Consider the following 17,520-nt stretch of genomic DNA (forward strand, 5'->3'; position numbering starts at 1 on the left):
CATATACAACCATCTGTAGGGTTTACAGAGAATGGTTTTAAAAAGAGAAAATATCAGGCGAGGGGCACTTCTCTAGATGAAAATGCCTTGTTGTCAGAGAAGAATGGCCAGACTAGTTTAAGTTGATAGAAAGGCAACAGCAACTCAAATAACCACTCGTTACATCCAAGGTATGCGGAAGAGCATCTTTGAACACACAATACATTGAAGCAGATGAGCTACAGCATCGGAAGACCACACCAGGTGCCACTTCTGTCAGCTAAGAACAGGAAACGGAGGCTACAATTTGCAAGAGCTCAAAATTGTACAATAGAAGATTGCAAAAACGTTGCCTGGTCTGATGAGTCGATTTCTGCTACTACATTCAGATGGTAGGGTCAGAATTTAGCATCAACAGCATGAAAGCATGGATCCATCCTGCCATGTATAAACAGTTCAGGCTGGTGGTGGTATATTTTCTTGGCACACTTTCAGCCTCTTAGTACCTATTGGTCATCTTTTAAATGCCAGAGCCTACCTGAGTATTGTTGCTGACCACGTCCATCCCAAAAGGGGGTGCAACGTACTACTAGCAAGTTGCACCTAATAAAGTGGCCATTGAGTGTATGTTTTAGTCAGTAACTCAAAGTACTTAAGAGGGTCTGCATGACAGCCAGGCAGCCAACATGTCCTGAAACAGAGCTCAAACATTGCAGCCTCCATGTTTCTCTACTGCAACCTCTCAACTCTCTACCCCAGAGGAACCCTTGAAAAAGAATAATGTTTAGGTCTTAAGGAACCCGTTAAAACTCTAATACCTATATAGCTCATAGAACATTAGCTTGATCAGTAATTTGTAGTACATTTTAAATATAAGACTCTAGAACAGCGGTTCTCAACCCCTTCGGGGGTCGAATGACAATTTGCCAGGGGTCGCCGGGAGTCTCCCGCTATCAGGTCCCCATCTAGTGATTATCATCACTTAATTTTTCTCTTTCACAGTTAACACTTACAGGTCCTGCCCTTTCCCTGTGAGTGGACTGAGCTTAGCATTCTGCTTTTTCCTTCTAGCATATCTGCCCAGTGTTTAACTAACTACAGTAGTACAGAATAAAGACCAGTAGCGATAAGGATTCAAATTAACCACTGGACCAAGGATCCAAACGTATATTTCCACAGTGGTTTTATTATAAAAATGGCACAGTATAATGCATTATGGTATAAGACTACACAAATTAAGAGATGCGTCGCAGCAAAGGAAAATTGGCCGAACAGCTGCTATCAAACGGCATAAGAAACCACTGCAGTTACAAATTAAGTTACAAGTTATAAATTTAATAGAAAATGAGAGAAAAGCCAACATGGTCATACAACCAACATACAATACAGACAGTCTCTACTCCGCATTAAAGAGTCTGAAAAATCAGACATGAATGGTGGAGCACCAATCAAAAACAAGTGAACAAAATTATTAAAAATGCAATATGGTTAAAAGTATTGCTTTCGTCATCTTGTAATGAGTGGGAAACTTCAGACTTGTTTTACGTTCATTCAGTTTAGCCTTCAAAAAATTGCATACTTTATAGCAGCATTGTTTTCACAGATCAACTGTAGGTACTTTGGGGATGCAGAAGGGAAGGAAACAAAAATCCACTACTACGCGGCAGTTCTTGATGTGTCAATTATCTTTCATTATTTTTTTTTTTTAAATAAAGTGTTTATGGTTTTATGCACAGCTGACCGAATATGGAGCGAAAAAAACGCATTCTAAGAAAATATACAGAAAATACAGAACATTTACACAGGTATGTATAATTTTCCCTCTGAAAAGGCTCATCTCCAATATATCAATGTGCACTGTCTCAGCCATATTAAGCTTAATCCAGTTAATACAGTACGTGCACGAACAAAGGTTTAAAGCCAAAAAAAAAAAAAAAAATAAAGTAGCGTACTATTTTTAATTCTTTAAATTAGACTGCTTTAACAGAAATGTTGCTACTTTGTAAACACACAAGAGACAAGGAAAAACGCAAATAAACCAATGCGGTAAAATCATCTTCTGTATCTGCCTCTGTCTCCCCGGTCTCTGTCACGCATTCTCTCTCTGTCTCGATCACGTTCACGTCCTCTGTCTCTCCTGTTGTCTCTGGGCCTTTCTCGTTCACGTTCTCGCTCCCTAGGGCGGCTTCTTCGGCCGCTGACAACAGCCTGAGTGCGTCTCAGAAAGTCATCAACTCTCATGTCATAGTCATGCTGATAAAGAGAAGGAGGCAAAAGTGGAAAAGTTAATTTTTAACATAAAGTTAGTACAAGGTACAATATTACAGAACACAAGTTGTTCTTTCTCAGTGTTGCAGTAACAAATGTTGTCTCTGAATTTGAGTGGGCTTCAATAAAAAATAAAAAAAAGTGCAGAAACTTAAAATAAATGACAGGCAATTGGAGAACAAATACAACCCATTGAAAATAATCAGTATACATGTATAAACTAGCATATGTTGTATATGAATTGCAAAACCTCTAAGAACTGGATGCTGGATTATCAAAGCATTTGCATTTTAAGGCTCCTGTCATCATAGGAGTGGTTCGATCAGAACCATCTGTCAGTTTTTCACTCTATGGTCAGTCACATCTAAACAGACGCCAGTCTGTTTACATCCAATTACCTCCGACTCCGTCTAGGTTCGTGAAAAAAAGGAACAAAGATGGATCATGATGGATTGGAGGTAATCTGATGTAAATTGACATGTCCACTTACATCCGTTTCTCCATAGACCCAACAAAGGTCCATACAGCTCAGTTTTTTTTTAAATTCCATTGGAAGATGGAGAAAGAAATTGAACGGACATGGATGTCAGAAGAGTGGCACTCGTTTCATACTGCTTCAATCAGCAGTGATCTATGCACGGATTCCCTGCTGATTGGAGCAGACTGCACCCGTGTGAAAGGGTGCTAAAATTTTACATCAAGTCCGTATAGACTGGTTTGAGAAAAGTCCACAGTCCACAGCTGGCCTTGCCATTCTCCTCATGAAAATGCCGGTTTCAGGGCTGTTATGCTGATCACTTCAATACTTCCTGGAGTTACAGGCACAAGAATGCGGATCATGGGTTCTAACTTAACCAGTTCTACTAAATCAGTCAATGACTCAATAACGGAGGCCACAGAGCATTCTTCAAATAAGGTCAGCAAGGGCAGCTCCAACATCTATATCAGAATATATCAGAACCCCCATACAGCAGTTGCAATCCAAAAATGTCTTTAAATTTAACAGTGATAACTTACAACCCGTTTGTCCCGGTATCTAGTGTCATGTTGACCTGGGTGGTGACCTGAAAACTGTGGATGAGCCTGAGGAGGAGGAGCATGGTGCTGATAATATGGGTGATGAGGAGGCTGTTCCATTGCAGGGTATGGAGGCTAAGGAGGAAAGAAAAAAAAAAAAGGCCATGTTAATCTTTCATTAAAACAAAAAACTGCATAATGGAGATTAATTTTACACTGGGTTGCAAATGGGTATAGAGGGGGTTCAAAAAAACAAAACCTATTGGCAACATCTCAATCTCAAGACTGAGATTTATATGTTTGTAGGTTCTAAAGATGCTTGCAACTGACCACAGTACAAGCAAATATCAAATATAAATATCTATCTATATCATGAACCCACAGGTAAAAATGTATTCATGACATGGTTCCATTTAAAATACTATGACTATAGGTCATATAAATATATGAGGGTTAATACCACACAAACCCGAGCCAACAAGCAAGCACAAAGTATACCTTTCTTACTTTACAGGTCTTTATAGTATGAGTGGTAACTTTGTTTAATAATGCTGCATGCAATACGAGTGAGGTCACTGGAAGCACGACCGTTGTTTGTGTGGATTGTGCATGGAGCAAAGGCAGGCTGGTTTGGAGAGGTGGAACTTTTGTAGAAATTCAAATTGTTTAATATACGGACAGCAAAAAGTAACTGTACAAACCATTCCTTGCCACGGAGCAGGTGGTCCCATGTTATGAAATTCTCTCACATAATCGTTGTAGGACTGCGAAAGTAAACACATTTCAATGAGATTAAATCACATTACTAAAAGTACAAAGACTAATATTTTCTGAGCAATCCGCTATACAAATCATAAAGACAAATTTTAACACTCAGGAGTGCTAATCAGCTCATACATGGCGAGAGTTCTTTCATTAATCCCATATTTCTTGTATATGGCCAAGATTCACTTTTACATATTCCTAGGAAAACAATGCAGTCTATGGATTGGAGTGGCCAACATAAAGGAGCAGTGAGCTGTTCTAAATCCGATTATATAAACCACTTAATCCCTTAAGGACCAATGACTGAATTATTCAGTCATGGTTGTCCGTGCCATAAGGACATCGTATGTATAAGTCACATCAATTTTTCCCCCCCTTTAACCCCTTCATGACTGACGATGTACAGTGTACGTCGCCAGCATCAGGGCTGTTTAAACAGACTCGCTTCTGTGTCCCGTAGACCGCCCCCCGGGCTACGTTGCCCCTCCCACAGGCCCGGCTTCCTTGGTGTCCGCGGGGAGGAGGTCGACGAACTTCCGTTCATCGATCCCCGTTCTATGGGACCGTGAGCGATGCAGATTGCATCACTTCCGGTCCCTGGGCTGTCAGTTCTGGGCTCCTGCAGCCCAGCTATAAGCTATGGTGGTTCATGACCCGCTGCCTGGCTTCTTGATTGGCCGGGAGCCAGCTCCATGCTCTCTTACGGCACTGGAAGTGTCAGTATTGGGGGAAATCTGGCGAGTACTAGTACTTTCCCACATGCTCAGTATTGGTGCATTCCTATTTTTAATCTTGCTCTGCATGCTTCGATCTGAACGGTGTCTGCACAAACTGCATGCCACCCTGCAAGGGTCTCTGTTGCCTACAGCAGTTATTCAGCTAGCTATACACTATTAAAGAGATCATTACCAGTTCTAGATTATTGCAAAGCATTCACACCACATCCAGATCATCTCCAGACCAGACTAATTCCGGACCTAAAATGCATTCTAATGTATCCCTATGCTATTTCTGGCCTCTGTTCACACCAGCGCAGTACATTCCAGACCAGACAAATACTGCATGTCTCATTTTGTCTGGTCTAGAATGCACTGGAACTGCGGGCAGGTTCACACCATTTTTCGGACCAGATCTGCTCCAGAAAATGGTGTGAACCTGCCCTTAAACTTTGAAAATAATTTCTAAGCTGTCAATTATCAAATCATCTAAAACAGAAAAGTAGTCAACAATTCAGAAACAGAATTGAACTAAAACTTACTCCATTTAAAAACACATCTCTGCGAACTCCTGTAAATCTTCTGTGGAGGGAAAAGAAAACATTAGATGATTTTAATGAAATGAAAATGTAATTAAAACCAAAAGCAAGCATTGCCTACCTGTCTACTTCTGGGAAACGTGGATCCTTAACAAACCCTGTTTGGACAAAAAATGTGAATATTAGCGGTGTATGTTGTGCATACTGTAACTTTCATCCTGCAGCCTTTGTCATCTTTACCTCTAAGGCTTTGTCTCTTTTCTTTGTTCTGTTTCTGCACTGTAAGAGGTATGCAAGAATATGTATTGGCAATGCAAAGTAGCATATAGATTTAGAATGTTTGTTCATGTGTACACAACTTCTCATATTATACAGACAGCAGAGAGGGAAAACATTAGCACCACTTTTGTTGGCCCTCTGACAATTATATGCACAGGCAAATGAGAACACATTACATCTGATACTCTGCATTAGATCTACAAAAAGGAAATGCAGAGAAAATGTGAACACATCTGAATGTTGACAGCAACAACTAATAAATTAGTGACAGGAATGGATCCTGTAAAATTCTGCAAACAGAACGCCAGAAAAACAACAGGTAAATTCTGCATGCTAAAAATAAATCTCTCCATCTATTTATGCTGTTTTGCATCCGCCTAAGCCAAAAGCCTTAAGGTGCCCACACACCTTGCGATAATCGTACGATAATCGCAGGAAATCCCGCAAGGTGTGTGGAAGGCGTGCAAACTCTGCTACTGTAAGGTCGCACAACTTTTATCTTAGGAGCATGTTCGAAACCCCGCCGAGAATCGTACGTTTGTCGGCGGTTGTGTGGCATGTCCATAAGATAAATGCCGCAATTGCACACTGCCCGTTCAGCATTGAGGTCATCGGAAGCCCGCCCCTCAGCAGGGCGCGCTTGCGATTATCGCAAGTACGATCTGCCTGTCCAAGATAGGCAGATCATATGTTTTTTAAAATTACCTTACAACCATCGCAAGACAAGAGTCTTGCGGTGGTTGTACGGTCTCTGGCCAGCTTTAGACAGTCCAGCCAAATAGCAAAGCTAGCCTATCGACCTTGATGATTTGATTCTTATCTGCTGCTGTTAAAGTGGAACTTTACCCCCTTTCACTAAACCCCCCCCCCCCCACAAATATTACAGTGGTACCTCGGTTCACAAACTAATTCGTTCCATGATTCTCGTCGTGAACCGAATCAAACTGTGATCAGACCGCGATCACGACTAGAGAAAGCAACAACCATGTGTCAGAACAGGTAAGATGGCTGCGGTTGTGTTTGTCACCCGATGCTGAGTTCTTAAAAGGAAGCAAAATTTGGCCGAACTTCCTGTTCGCGAACAGAAGCGTTCGTGAACCGAGGTACCACTGTACTTGGTAATTGTTCCTCTTCCTGGTTCTCCTAGGTGTAAGTGATGTAGCCAATGCCCAACTGATACATCCTGGGAATCTGGGTGACATCACAGAGCATTGCTCGGAAATCTCATCTGTAATCTCATGGGATCTCAGGGAAAGGCATTTTTTTTTTACCCCTGAGATGATGTGCATTGTCACATGTCCTAGCCACATGTGCCAGAGGTCCAGGAAGTAAAGGGAGATTGATTTGTCTGCCCTTAGTGAAAATGACTACTGTCAGAAGAGGAGGAAAAGAAAAATAAGGTAGGGAAATAAAATAAACTGATGTATATCTGAAGGCAGGAAAGGTTCTATGAAAAAGGACATTACCACCAGCAATAAATACTTGTCAATGCAAACATGTTCTAAAAAATAAAATGAAAATTTTTCACTACATTTTTACCAATTTGTAGCACAATACTAACCTCTATTTGACAAAATAAACAGTGACTGAAAGTCAGTCACAAAAAAATGAAAGAAAATAGCAAAAATAAAAATTGGGTTTTAAGCGGGTTCCCATTACAGAGTAGTCTGCCTAAAGGTCAGCCAAACTAGCAACCACCACTCTCCCCATTCCCTGGCCCAATCAGTGGCTGTAGTTACGTCAGGGGCATTCCCTACCCCCATTGTGACGTATAGCTGTGGCCTGGGAATGCATCCCTCTGATGAAGTCAGGAGGGGGTGACAGTCAGCCCAGGCTCATCACTAGATCTGAAAGTCAACAGCTAAGATGATCCTTTTTTCTTAACAGCTTCCCAAACATGCATGTAGGGAATGCTGCCTGCATCAGCCTAATTTCATGGAAAGCAAAATACTCAACATGACCAATCACTAGTTCCCCAAAGAAAAGGCTTTACACGAATGTCTTTTTTTACAGGTACCCCTGGGCATGAGCATCTCCTGTCTAAAATCCCCTCAAGGAGGCGAAAAAATAAAAACGCACACACTTAAACACACCTCACATACAACTGAACCTTTTGGTTGACCGAACAGCACTAAAAGCTATGAAACAGTTGGGCAAGTGAGATGAGCAATTTAAGGCCATGTGTTACACATAGCGCCGACCTGTGTTTTTCTGCACAAGGAAACTACAGGTGATGGCTAGAGCACATGGAAAACAATTGTTTTCTACATGCCCCATTCAGGCCACAATGCAGGTGTCATGTACAATGTGCTGAATAAAAACTGCATACAATGCTGCAGATTTCAACAGTGCATGGGATGGCACAGCACTACTGTTCAGAGACCCTAACGGAGTTGCACACCATGCACACTCCAAAAAAAAAAGTATGCATATAGCACCCTCCATTTTCTATGCTTGCCTTTACTGTTGTCTCCTTCTGCCAGTCCCCCAAAGTCAACAGTAATTGTCAATATCAAGTATGTTTAACTCAACACTGAATGGCATTTTCCCAATCCTTGTTGTGGCCTGGTAGTTGGCTGTGTATGTCCCAAGAACTGCATTGGGAGCAGGCAGGTAGAATGTTTTACATTGCTAGGTAAGCAGTTTATTTTACATTGCTCCAGGATGGGCCTTCTGGCTACAACCAAAAGCTAATAAAGCAAGGTCCATTGTCTTCACATCCCTATCCCACATAAAAACAGCTGTGATGGAAATAGAAAAAGTAGATGATGCTCCGGCATAGTGCATTCTTGCAAGATTTTGGGTACTCGGGAATGGTGAGGACCTTGCCGGAATTGATGGAGATGTCATCCTTGCCCCCCTACCCATGGAGTGGGCAGAAGCTGGGGGAAAGGCAAGTATATGAGCAAACGTGTCCACAAAAAACAAAAAATGCAGACACCTTTGTATATTTATGTTGCAGCTTACCAGTCCTTGGATAATGTGTTTGCATTACCTTTCTTTTTCTTGGTTTTCCCCCCTTTGTATTCTTACCCTGTAATCTTGCTAGCAACACTTCCTTGTCCCTGGGTGAGCAAGTTCATTCCTCCCCCGCATCTATGGAGTGAGTTGTGGTTGTCACCAAGGCTGGACTTTGTTCATTAAATGTGGGGGATGGGATTAGGGCTGCAACTAATGATTATTTTCATAAATCGATTACTTTAAAGATTTTTATGATCAAATAAATACCATCCCTCATTTAAAATAAAATACACAAATGCAGTGTTATAAACAAAGTTTACTTTAGAATAAAACTGCTTGCACAATTTTTTGCAATTACACTACACTGGAACGCACTGCTTCGCAGTACCGTACATTCCAGTGCGGGCAATCACACTGTGGGTGGAAGGCGTGTTTGGCACTGCAACACACCTCGTGCAGCAGAATTTGTCAGGCCAAAACCGAAAATTACTTATTTGTTACCTTTTCGAACTTTGTTTTAAATAATTGTATTGTGCACACATAGCGATTTAATAGCTTCAGCCAGGGAATGACAGCTGCCACTGGCAAGATTCCGCAGATGGCAGTTGAAAACACACCTGTCGCAGCAGAATTTGTCAGGCCGAAAAGGAAAATTACTTTTTCCCACCTTTTTATCATTTTTCTTTTTAATTGTATTGTAAGCACATGGCGCTTGAATAGCTTCAGCCAGGTAATGACAGCTGCCAGTGGCAAGATTCCCCAGCAGTGGATGTAAATGCACGATTCAACAGCTGAATGTAAATACAGCAGGTAGTGGGCTGGTACAATAGCAAGCCTGCTATAGGCCATTTTAAAATTGCAATAGCCAATAGCAGGCTGGCTATTGCACCCACCCACTGCTTGCTGTGCCCTCTTCTCAGTGGAGAGCTAGGTAATCCAACTAATCGATAATGAGAATAGTTGACAACTATTCTCATAGATTATCGATTAGTTGGTTGCAGCCTTAGATGGGATTAGTATTTTACAAAAATATTAAATGTTGTTGCTTCTGTTCCGCTCACAGGAAGTGACACTGCATTTCACTAATCAACAGGTGATTTACGTTCTTTCAGAAAAAGTTCTTAACCCAAAAAAAGAAGGACTAATGTAGCCACCACATCTAAGAACTAATGAGCTGTAATATATTACATTTTTGTTCTTGGGTTTCAGGGCAAGGAGCATATTACTGGCAAGAGGAGAGACGGATGTTTTTGAAATGCTGTAAGGAGCATGTCCCCTAACCTTCAGTCTTTATAAAACATGCCAGCACTTACAATGATCCAACCTGTGCACATGAGGCATATTTTATATATAGATTCTAGTTTTAGACCAGCTTAAGGCTAAATTCTTGGGAATGGAATTTTCTAAAGAAGGATTTACTTAAATACAGAGACACAATACAAAGAACATATCAAACAGCAGCAAACTGGACTCTGACACATGGACAGCACACATCAATAGCTGATTCGTGTCCGCTATTTGTTCCATTTCCATCTTTACACACAACATTAGAGGCCTTACCTTGTAGCATTAGGGTGTCGAATCTGAGGCTGATCACAGGACTACCGATGTCTACTTACATTTTCTGCACTACCTCCACCAGCCTAACTAAAGTGTGTGTGTATTTTTTTTTAATAACCTAACAATATCATCTTGATGAGAGCATCCCTTATAGAAAAGAAAAACAAAAAGGTCTTGTAGCAAAATGTATTAACCTGGTCTCTGGTGAAACTCTGGGGGATAGTCAACTCTTGGTTTCTTTCGGTTGTTATGAATATCATAATCTTCTGGTCGACGCCTATACAAATTAAATGTTAGAATTAAACAGAAAAATTGTTGACATTTATGAATGTACATACCTGAACAAAGCCAGCCTGCAGTACCATCACCATAAAGCCAAAACACAAACAGGCCTGATGTTGGAGGTTCAAACTGGGGCTATTAGAGATAACTTAACCCAACCAAAACCACAGCAATTCATGCTCGCATACATAAAGCTCGATTTCAGTATGTTGAACAATACACCCTCCTATAAATTATTCCTATAACATTGTCTCTTATAATGTTAACATTACATTGAGGCAACTGGTGTTAACAGTAGATATTCCACGCACTTGGACCACAAGACAAAAAAAAAAACGTACTCTATGGGGCTAAAGAGTATCCAACGTTCCATAATAAGGTTACTGGCACCAATATACTTAAAAACTATGGGGGAATCAATCAAAACTAAGAGACAATCTGGAGCAGCTGCCAATGGCAACCAATCAGCTTTGATCTTTAATTTTCAAAGCTTAACTGATCAAAGTTGAACGAAGCTTTTTGCTTACTATGGGCAACTTTGCCAGATTCCGTTTGCGCCAGTTTTGATTAATTCCCACCTATGAATTTAAAATTCCACAAGGACAGTTAATTATCATCAACTGACAGCATGGCTCTGCAGCACTGTCACCTTACAGTGTATCTAAAGCCATTTTTTCCAGTTTTAATCTCAGTGGGGAAGGGTTAGAACCCTTCCCTGTCAGGTTTTATTACTGTATGTATGTCACTCTTTAACCTTTTGTCACTGACTGAGAAGTTAGAAAAATACAATAAAGTTTGCGCTGTCACAAGAACAGTAATTAAGGGTAAAATTCCAAAGTGACAAAGGCGAATTTCATTTGTCACGACAGGAACCAACGAGAAGCCACCGTAATGGGATACAGTCAGCAAAAAAAAAATGATCAGGGCTTTTACCCATTATAGCTATTGAATCCAAAATTAAAAGAGAAAAAAAAAAGTTTTGGCTTTAGATAAACTGTAGGTGGCAAATGTGTGGATATGTCCCACTTTAAGCAAATCAGGCACTGGTCTCCGGTACATCCAATAAATAGGGCAACAACTGTTTTCGTAGTGCGTATTCTGCTGAAAGCAGCTGAACAATCGACACATTCCGTGCATATCCATTATAAAGCTGCATTCTAACCATAGATCTGGATTTCTAGATATTTCAAGATTTTATTGCAGCAGTTTAATAAAGCAAACCCTGTACAAACTCAGAACTGTGTGCCCTATAATCTGCAACTTTGATTGCAGCATATGCAGATCAAAAATGCAGCAAAAGCCTATTTCTAACAGCATCCTTATACTCTTTCTGGAAGTGGTAACTTAGACAGACTATTTTCAGTTAAGGAAAACAGAAAGCCTGAGTTTAACACCACGGGTTTGCATAATAAATGACCAGCACTTAAATCACCCGGAGAAATGCATTTTACACTTCTAATTCTTTTTTTTTAGATGTCAACACTGTCCTACAGAATCAAAATTGAATTTATGAAGTTTCTAATTGGAACTGTTACAGCATAAAATTCGACAATATTTGATGTCAATTAACAGCAGCATTCAGTAGCTAAAACAAGCCTAAGGATAACCTGCTCAGGCAGGAGCATGACCAATTAAAGTCCTATGTAAATATTTATTACCTTGTATTACTCAGCCCCTCTAAATTGCCTGGAGATTCCTTATTTTCTGAACAAGAATCAGATCAGTTGCACATACAGCAGAAACCAACCAAATGATCAAAAAAGAATGAAAAGCTGGTGTAAAGAGGGAACATACCGCTTTCTTGTAGAGTGCATTTATGACCGGTATAAAATATAGCAACAGTTCATACAGTAGTCCACTAAGGATTTTAAGTTGTAACCCGCACATATACAAGGCGGACATGAGAAGGTGTAGTGCTGTTACAATACATTTTGCAGTCCATTGCAAAACTGGCGTAAAAGAGGTCACTTGTTAAGGCTCATTAGTGTAAAGGAAACCTCAACTTCGTTGAGCTCAGTCCATATAAAAACGCAAAAAAAAAAAAAAATTTTTGAAAAAAAAAAAAATTAAAATGGAAAAGAACTGAAATAGGGGGCTCTGTCAGGTTTCCACCTACCTAAATGTGTCCTTGTCAAGTTGAAAGGAATAGGGACACTGAAGCTGGCTCTCTATCTGACACAGAAATACCCACAGGTGCACCCCTTCAAACCAACATATCCAGTCCTTAGAAGAAACCCGTTAGCATTACTTAATGCAATTAGCCTATTCAAGGGAAGGGTGGTTGGTTGAAGGGCTTTTAAGCATCAGTTCTTTGAAAGCCTTCTCCAACTCTGAAACCAAGTAACACCCTCTTTTTTTTCCTGGTACATGATGTTAAGTTCATAAAGCAGGGAGTAATAACCATGTCGATCCACTACAACATTTACAGTCCACAGGTATTGCCAGCATCTCTGGAAGGGATGTACAGACACAGCAACAGCCACACTTTCTGGTATGTTGCCGGGTCTCCAAGTGCAACTTGCTCCCCTTTTCATACCTAAAGCGGGTTCAGGAGCTCAGAAAGATGTATTCACTGTGGGGATATATATAGAGCCCATTTTTCAATCTGCTTCTAAACACATCATGGTGAAGCCATATGGAAATAGTCCCAACAAGGCTCCTCTTGAAAACAAAGCAACTTTTTTTTTTTTTAAAGCTTTATCTCCCCAAGAGGAGGTGGCATCTTCTGCAACACCATTATTGATCCATTCTAAAAGTCCCATATCTGATAGGGGATATCCAGGGTTTTACCTGAAAGAAAAGGCTTTTCACAAGAAATTAAACACTTTTTTTTCTGTAATAGGTTCTATAGATTAAATTCCTCATTCCTTATTCTGGCTACAATCTGCGAGGTTGCTGAATTGAAAAGATCTAGTCTATACTAGTCTAAAATGGCTGCTCTTCAATGACTTTTCAATGTAGCAGTAAAAAAAAAAGGGGCGGAAGGAATGGGATCAAAAGGAAATCCTCAATGAAGCCACAAACTCTTCCCTGCAGCTTGATGTGAGGATTTTTTTCTCTTCATCACTGGCATCGCAATGTGCTGTGTTGTCCGTCATGTTACTCCAGCACAAGTGCCTACTATCAGTCCAAAGAACGTTTCTAACCTTCCCACATCTCTTGTTGTCTCTCGGCGTGAGGGACGGCCTCGCGATCGGGGCTGTGATTGCATTCTTCTCTTGTTTCTCATTTTGTGAATGACTTGATACAAGTCAATGCTTTCATCCGCTGGAAATAGAAGACAGAGCTGGGTCCCGCATTCTGGTTCAATTTCCTGAAAACAACCATCAGTCCAAGTGAGACAAGACAAAAAAAAAAAAAACACGAAAGATAACTTGATTAAAACATTGTTACCACTAGGTAAGGCCATTCTTTTGTCGGATGAGATAAAACAATTTGTGCATATTGAAAAAGGTTTACTCTCCAGTTCAAAAGGTGAAACTGTTCACAAAAGATATAGGCTGGTTGTGACGGTTAACCTTTTTCAAATGCTTGCTCTCCTTTTCAGAATGATAGGTCCTTGGCTGTCATGAAGCTCTTCTAACTTAAGAGAACTATGAGGCGAGTGATTTTCACTCGTCCTCATATTTAGAGCCGACATGTGACATTGAAACGGTCACACGTTGGCTCTATTGATCGGGAAGTGAGCGAACACATACCGTCGATCGCTCACTTCCCGATCATCTCCCTGCAGAGAGCAGTGACCGTCAATCACTGCTCCCCGCATGGACTCCCCCTCCCCGATCATCCAGCGCTAACTGGAGGAACGGGCAGGGAGGGCACAGCTGGCTCTGCCTCTAGATAGGCCGAGCCAACTGTCACTCACGCAGCTGGGTGGATCTCAACAGTTATTAGGATCTGTCCTGGCTGCGGGGCTCTCAGTATATCGCAGGCAATGGCCCGCTATTTACTGACTTTTGTGTCACAGGAGGAGGTTAGTATATGTCCTCACGTGACTGAGAACTATAGGATCAAAAGGTTACCATAGCTCTCTTTTAAAGTACAACTGGTAGAATTGTTTAAGCTACAATTAGTGAGCTAACGCTGATATAGTTATAGAAAGCAACTTCTAAGATCTGCAATTAAGTTTTTGCCCAACTAGCCCACAGTGTTTCACAGCAATTACCTATTGAATAAAGTACTGAAGGGAGTCACTGGATAAAGAAAAAGGCCTGTTTAGTACTCCTAATGTAATGCCGACAGAGAACAGTACTTCTACAATCATACTCTTGTTGAGTTAGTTTATTGGTACCTTTACTGTGTAATACACCAGGAGAGGTTGAGCACCTAGAAACATGGCAAAGAGTCTAGGCTTTATTATTCAGCAAGCCTGCCACAAACAAATACATAGAAGTTATTTCAAAAACCTTCAAAAATAAAGACAGTCATGGGGATCAAGCAGATTTATATGAACCAAATCAGTGGTCTAATTAGTGTCCCCCATTGGCTTCCTTTATCTCTTGATCAGGGGTAGCCAAATTTCAAACCTCCAGCTGTAATGAAACTATAAATCCCATAATGCCTCTGGAAGTCACGACCGTCGCTGCCAAGTATTGCAATGCATTATGGGACTTGTAGCTTTACAATAGCTGAAGGGTCTAACTTTACCTACCCCTGCTCTTGATGATGGCAGTGGTGAGGTAAAATCTATCAGTTTTTAGCTCTGCTCCCATTCACCTTAAAGATTGGACCAGCGCTTAATGAATCTACTCACTTCAGATCGTCTGGTCCGAAGAAACAAACAGATCAGTTTTCCTGGACCAGACCGTGGGTAACCTTATGTAAACAGACACATGTCCGTTTACATCAGATTCTGTTTTTACCTCCATCGCACGGTGGAAGAAAAAACTGTAGGAATACAGATGTCACAGTGGTGACATCCACTCCGTACTATTATGAGCAGGAGAGAATCCATGAACGGGTAGGGGGCCTATGGGATTTTTTGTCAGCCTCCATTTCTATTCTGGAGGTGTGCTTTAGAAACTATCGTTAATATATAGGGCTGAATAACTAATCGATGAGAAATTGATAATGAAAATCGTTGTCAACTAATTTTTATTATCGAGTAGTTGGTCAAATAATTGGGCTGCTTTCAGCTCCTCACCCCCCTCCCCACCTCACTTGCTGGTGTGTTATCAACAGACCAGGCTGCCCCGGGTAAAAAGTGTTGAGTCTGAGCAAACACCCAGCTATGCGTAGACTGCGGTTAAGAACACTGCACAGGAATTATAAAAAGACACAATATTCCTTGAAAATGATTAGTTGACTGAAGTGAACACTTCTAATTTATTCACTTTACCAGGTAATTACTAAACCAGTAAAGAATCTTTAAAAGGAGAACTATGGGGTCAGTGTTTTTCCCCATAGTTCTCCTTAGGGCAACGATAAGACGCAAACTAGCGTCCTCCCGTTACCCTAAGCTCAGTATACCGCGAGCTACAGCTCACGGTATACTGAGACGCCGCACCTGGAGCGGATCCCGACTCGGAAGACGGGATCCGCCCAGCTGCGTGAGTGACAGCTGGCTCTGCCTACCTAGAGGCAGAGCCAGCTGTACCCGCCCCCTCCCCCGTCCGTTCCGCTAGTCAGCGCTGGCAGATCGGAGCGGGGAGAGGGGAATCCAGCCCCTCCCCCTGTCACGGCAGAGAGCCGTGACAGGATCGAGAGGTGAGGGAACCCGGTATGTGTTCCCTCACCTCCCGATCTACTGAGCCGACCTGTGACAGTCTCATTATCACAGGTCGGCTTAGAACTATGAGGTGAGTGGAAATCACTCATCTCATAGTTCTCCTTTAACACCTATATATTTTGGAATTGTTTCTGCACATTTGCTGAGTGGATTTTGCAAGATGCACGATACTGGGATCTACCCTAATGCAATGTGAAGTTATGCAAGACGCACAGCATTTTAGGATCTAACAGGATCACATTATCAACCTAAAATCACGTCTGCTGCAGCAGTTTTGGGTAGATGAACTAGGCAATTTACTCATCATGTTAAGGTCCCGTATCCTAGTTGCACTGTTTTGGATTACGTCACTGTCTAAACTTTTAAAACAGAAAATAGAGAGTTGCAGTGATAACACTGTGTGCTAACGAAACTCAAGACTTCAGCCTGTAACAAGAGAAAATGATCTAACCTGACCATCGCGTCCAATCTTTACTGGCTTCATTTCATTCCATGCGTTATTAAGATGAGCAGATTTTGTAAACGGTAGTTCTCGCCTATTCAAAGAGTAGAAGAGATTAAATAGTTAACAGTAAACCAAGGGGTCGGTCTTCCTTTTACGAATATAGAGTGCTGCACGATAGAGTATTAGGAGAATTTGTTTTCCCACCCCAAAATCAGCTTACCTGCAAATCCAATCTATTTTGAATACCCCACCAAGCATCTTTGCATTCATTCCTGCTGGAAGGACCCAGTGTATGGGAGATCCACCATGATGAGATTCAGATGACAGCCGAGCAAATCCTTAAAATACAAATTCAACATTTTGTTTATTCGCTACATATGGGGATTTTTTTTTTGTACTGGCAGCTAAATCTTTGAGGGACACCGATCCTACCTCTGTCTTTTAGCCTTGTGTACTGCTTGCTAAACTAAACCGAGACAATGAAAAGGTGTGCAACCTCCTAGGACACTAGCACAAAACTGAGGCATGGTGATTGGAGGAGAGGTTATATGGAGGGCTGACTAAATGTCTTTGTTTTGTCAGTGTCCAGACCTCCTGCAGTATAACCCAAATGTCAGACTATTATAAAATCTTATTTTTAATGCCCATTGGAGGACACAGGACTGTGGCAAAGTCAGACATGGAGGATTTCCAAAACAGGGGTGAGCAAAGCCTCCAGGAAAGATCCAGGTCTGGACTAACAACTCCAAGAGGAACCGGTGACTGAAGGAACAATGAGCCTCTACCAACAGTGTGGAGGACAACCAATCGTCCACTTTAAAGAAAATCCTAAGGGCAAGGGATGCAAGAGATAGGAATGGATACAAGAGCTCTTGAAACTAAATATTAAAAAGGAGAAAGCAAAAACGAAAGGTTAGCAACCTACATTCCTTGAAAAGAGAGAATGGGGTGATAAACAATAGCCATAGAAGAGAGTAGGCG

The 17,520-nt window shown here is 41.3% G+C and overlaps 1 protein-coding gene across 4 annotated transcripts in view; it reads right to left on the bottom strand.

Moving 5' to 3' along the window:
* Positions 1-1,147: 1,147 nt before the first annotated feature.
* Positions 1,148-17,520, bottom strand: part of YTHDC1 (YTH domain containing 1) — a 35,983-nt gene continuing 19,610 nt past the window's right edge. For all 4 annotated transcript variants that reach the window (XM_018553582.1, XM_018553581.1, XM_018553580.1 and 1 more), the window contains 9 exons: positions 16,760-16,877; positions 16,546-16,630; positions 13,513-13,679; positions 10,279-10,361; positions 5,406-5,442; positions 5,288-5,327; positions 3,966-4,028; positions 3,265-3,399; positions 1,148-2,232 (listed from right to left, as the gene is read on the bottom strand). In XM_018553582.1, the coding sequence (XP_018409084.1) occupies positions 2,032-2,232; positions 3,265-3,399; positions 3,966-4,028; positions 5,288-5,327; positions 5,406-5,442; positions 10,279-10,361; positions 13,513-13,679; positions 16,546-16,630; positions 16,760-16,877 (929 nt within the window). In that variant the 3' untranslated portion in view covers positions 1,148-2,031. The remainder of the gene's footprint in view (positions 2,233-3,264; positions 3,400-3,965; positions 4,029-5,287; positions 5,328-5,405; positions 5,443-10,278; positions 10,362-13,512; positions 13,680-16,545; positions 16,631-16,759; positions 16,878-17,520) is intronic.

This window comes from Nanorana parkeri, unplaced genomic scaffold (genome assembly GCF_000935625.1).
Source record: "Nanorana parkeri isolate BGI_ZX_2015 unplaced genomic scaffold, ASM93562v1 scaffold124, whole genome shotgun sequence".
NCBI classification, from domain to species: domain Eukaryota; kingdom Metazoa; phylum Chordata; class Amphibia; order Anura; family Dicroglossidae; genus Nanorana; species Nanorana parkeri.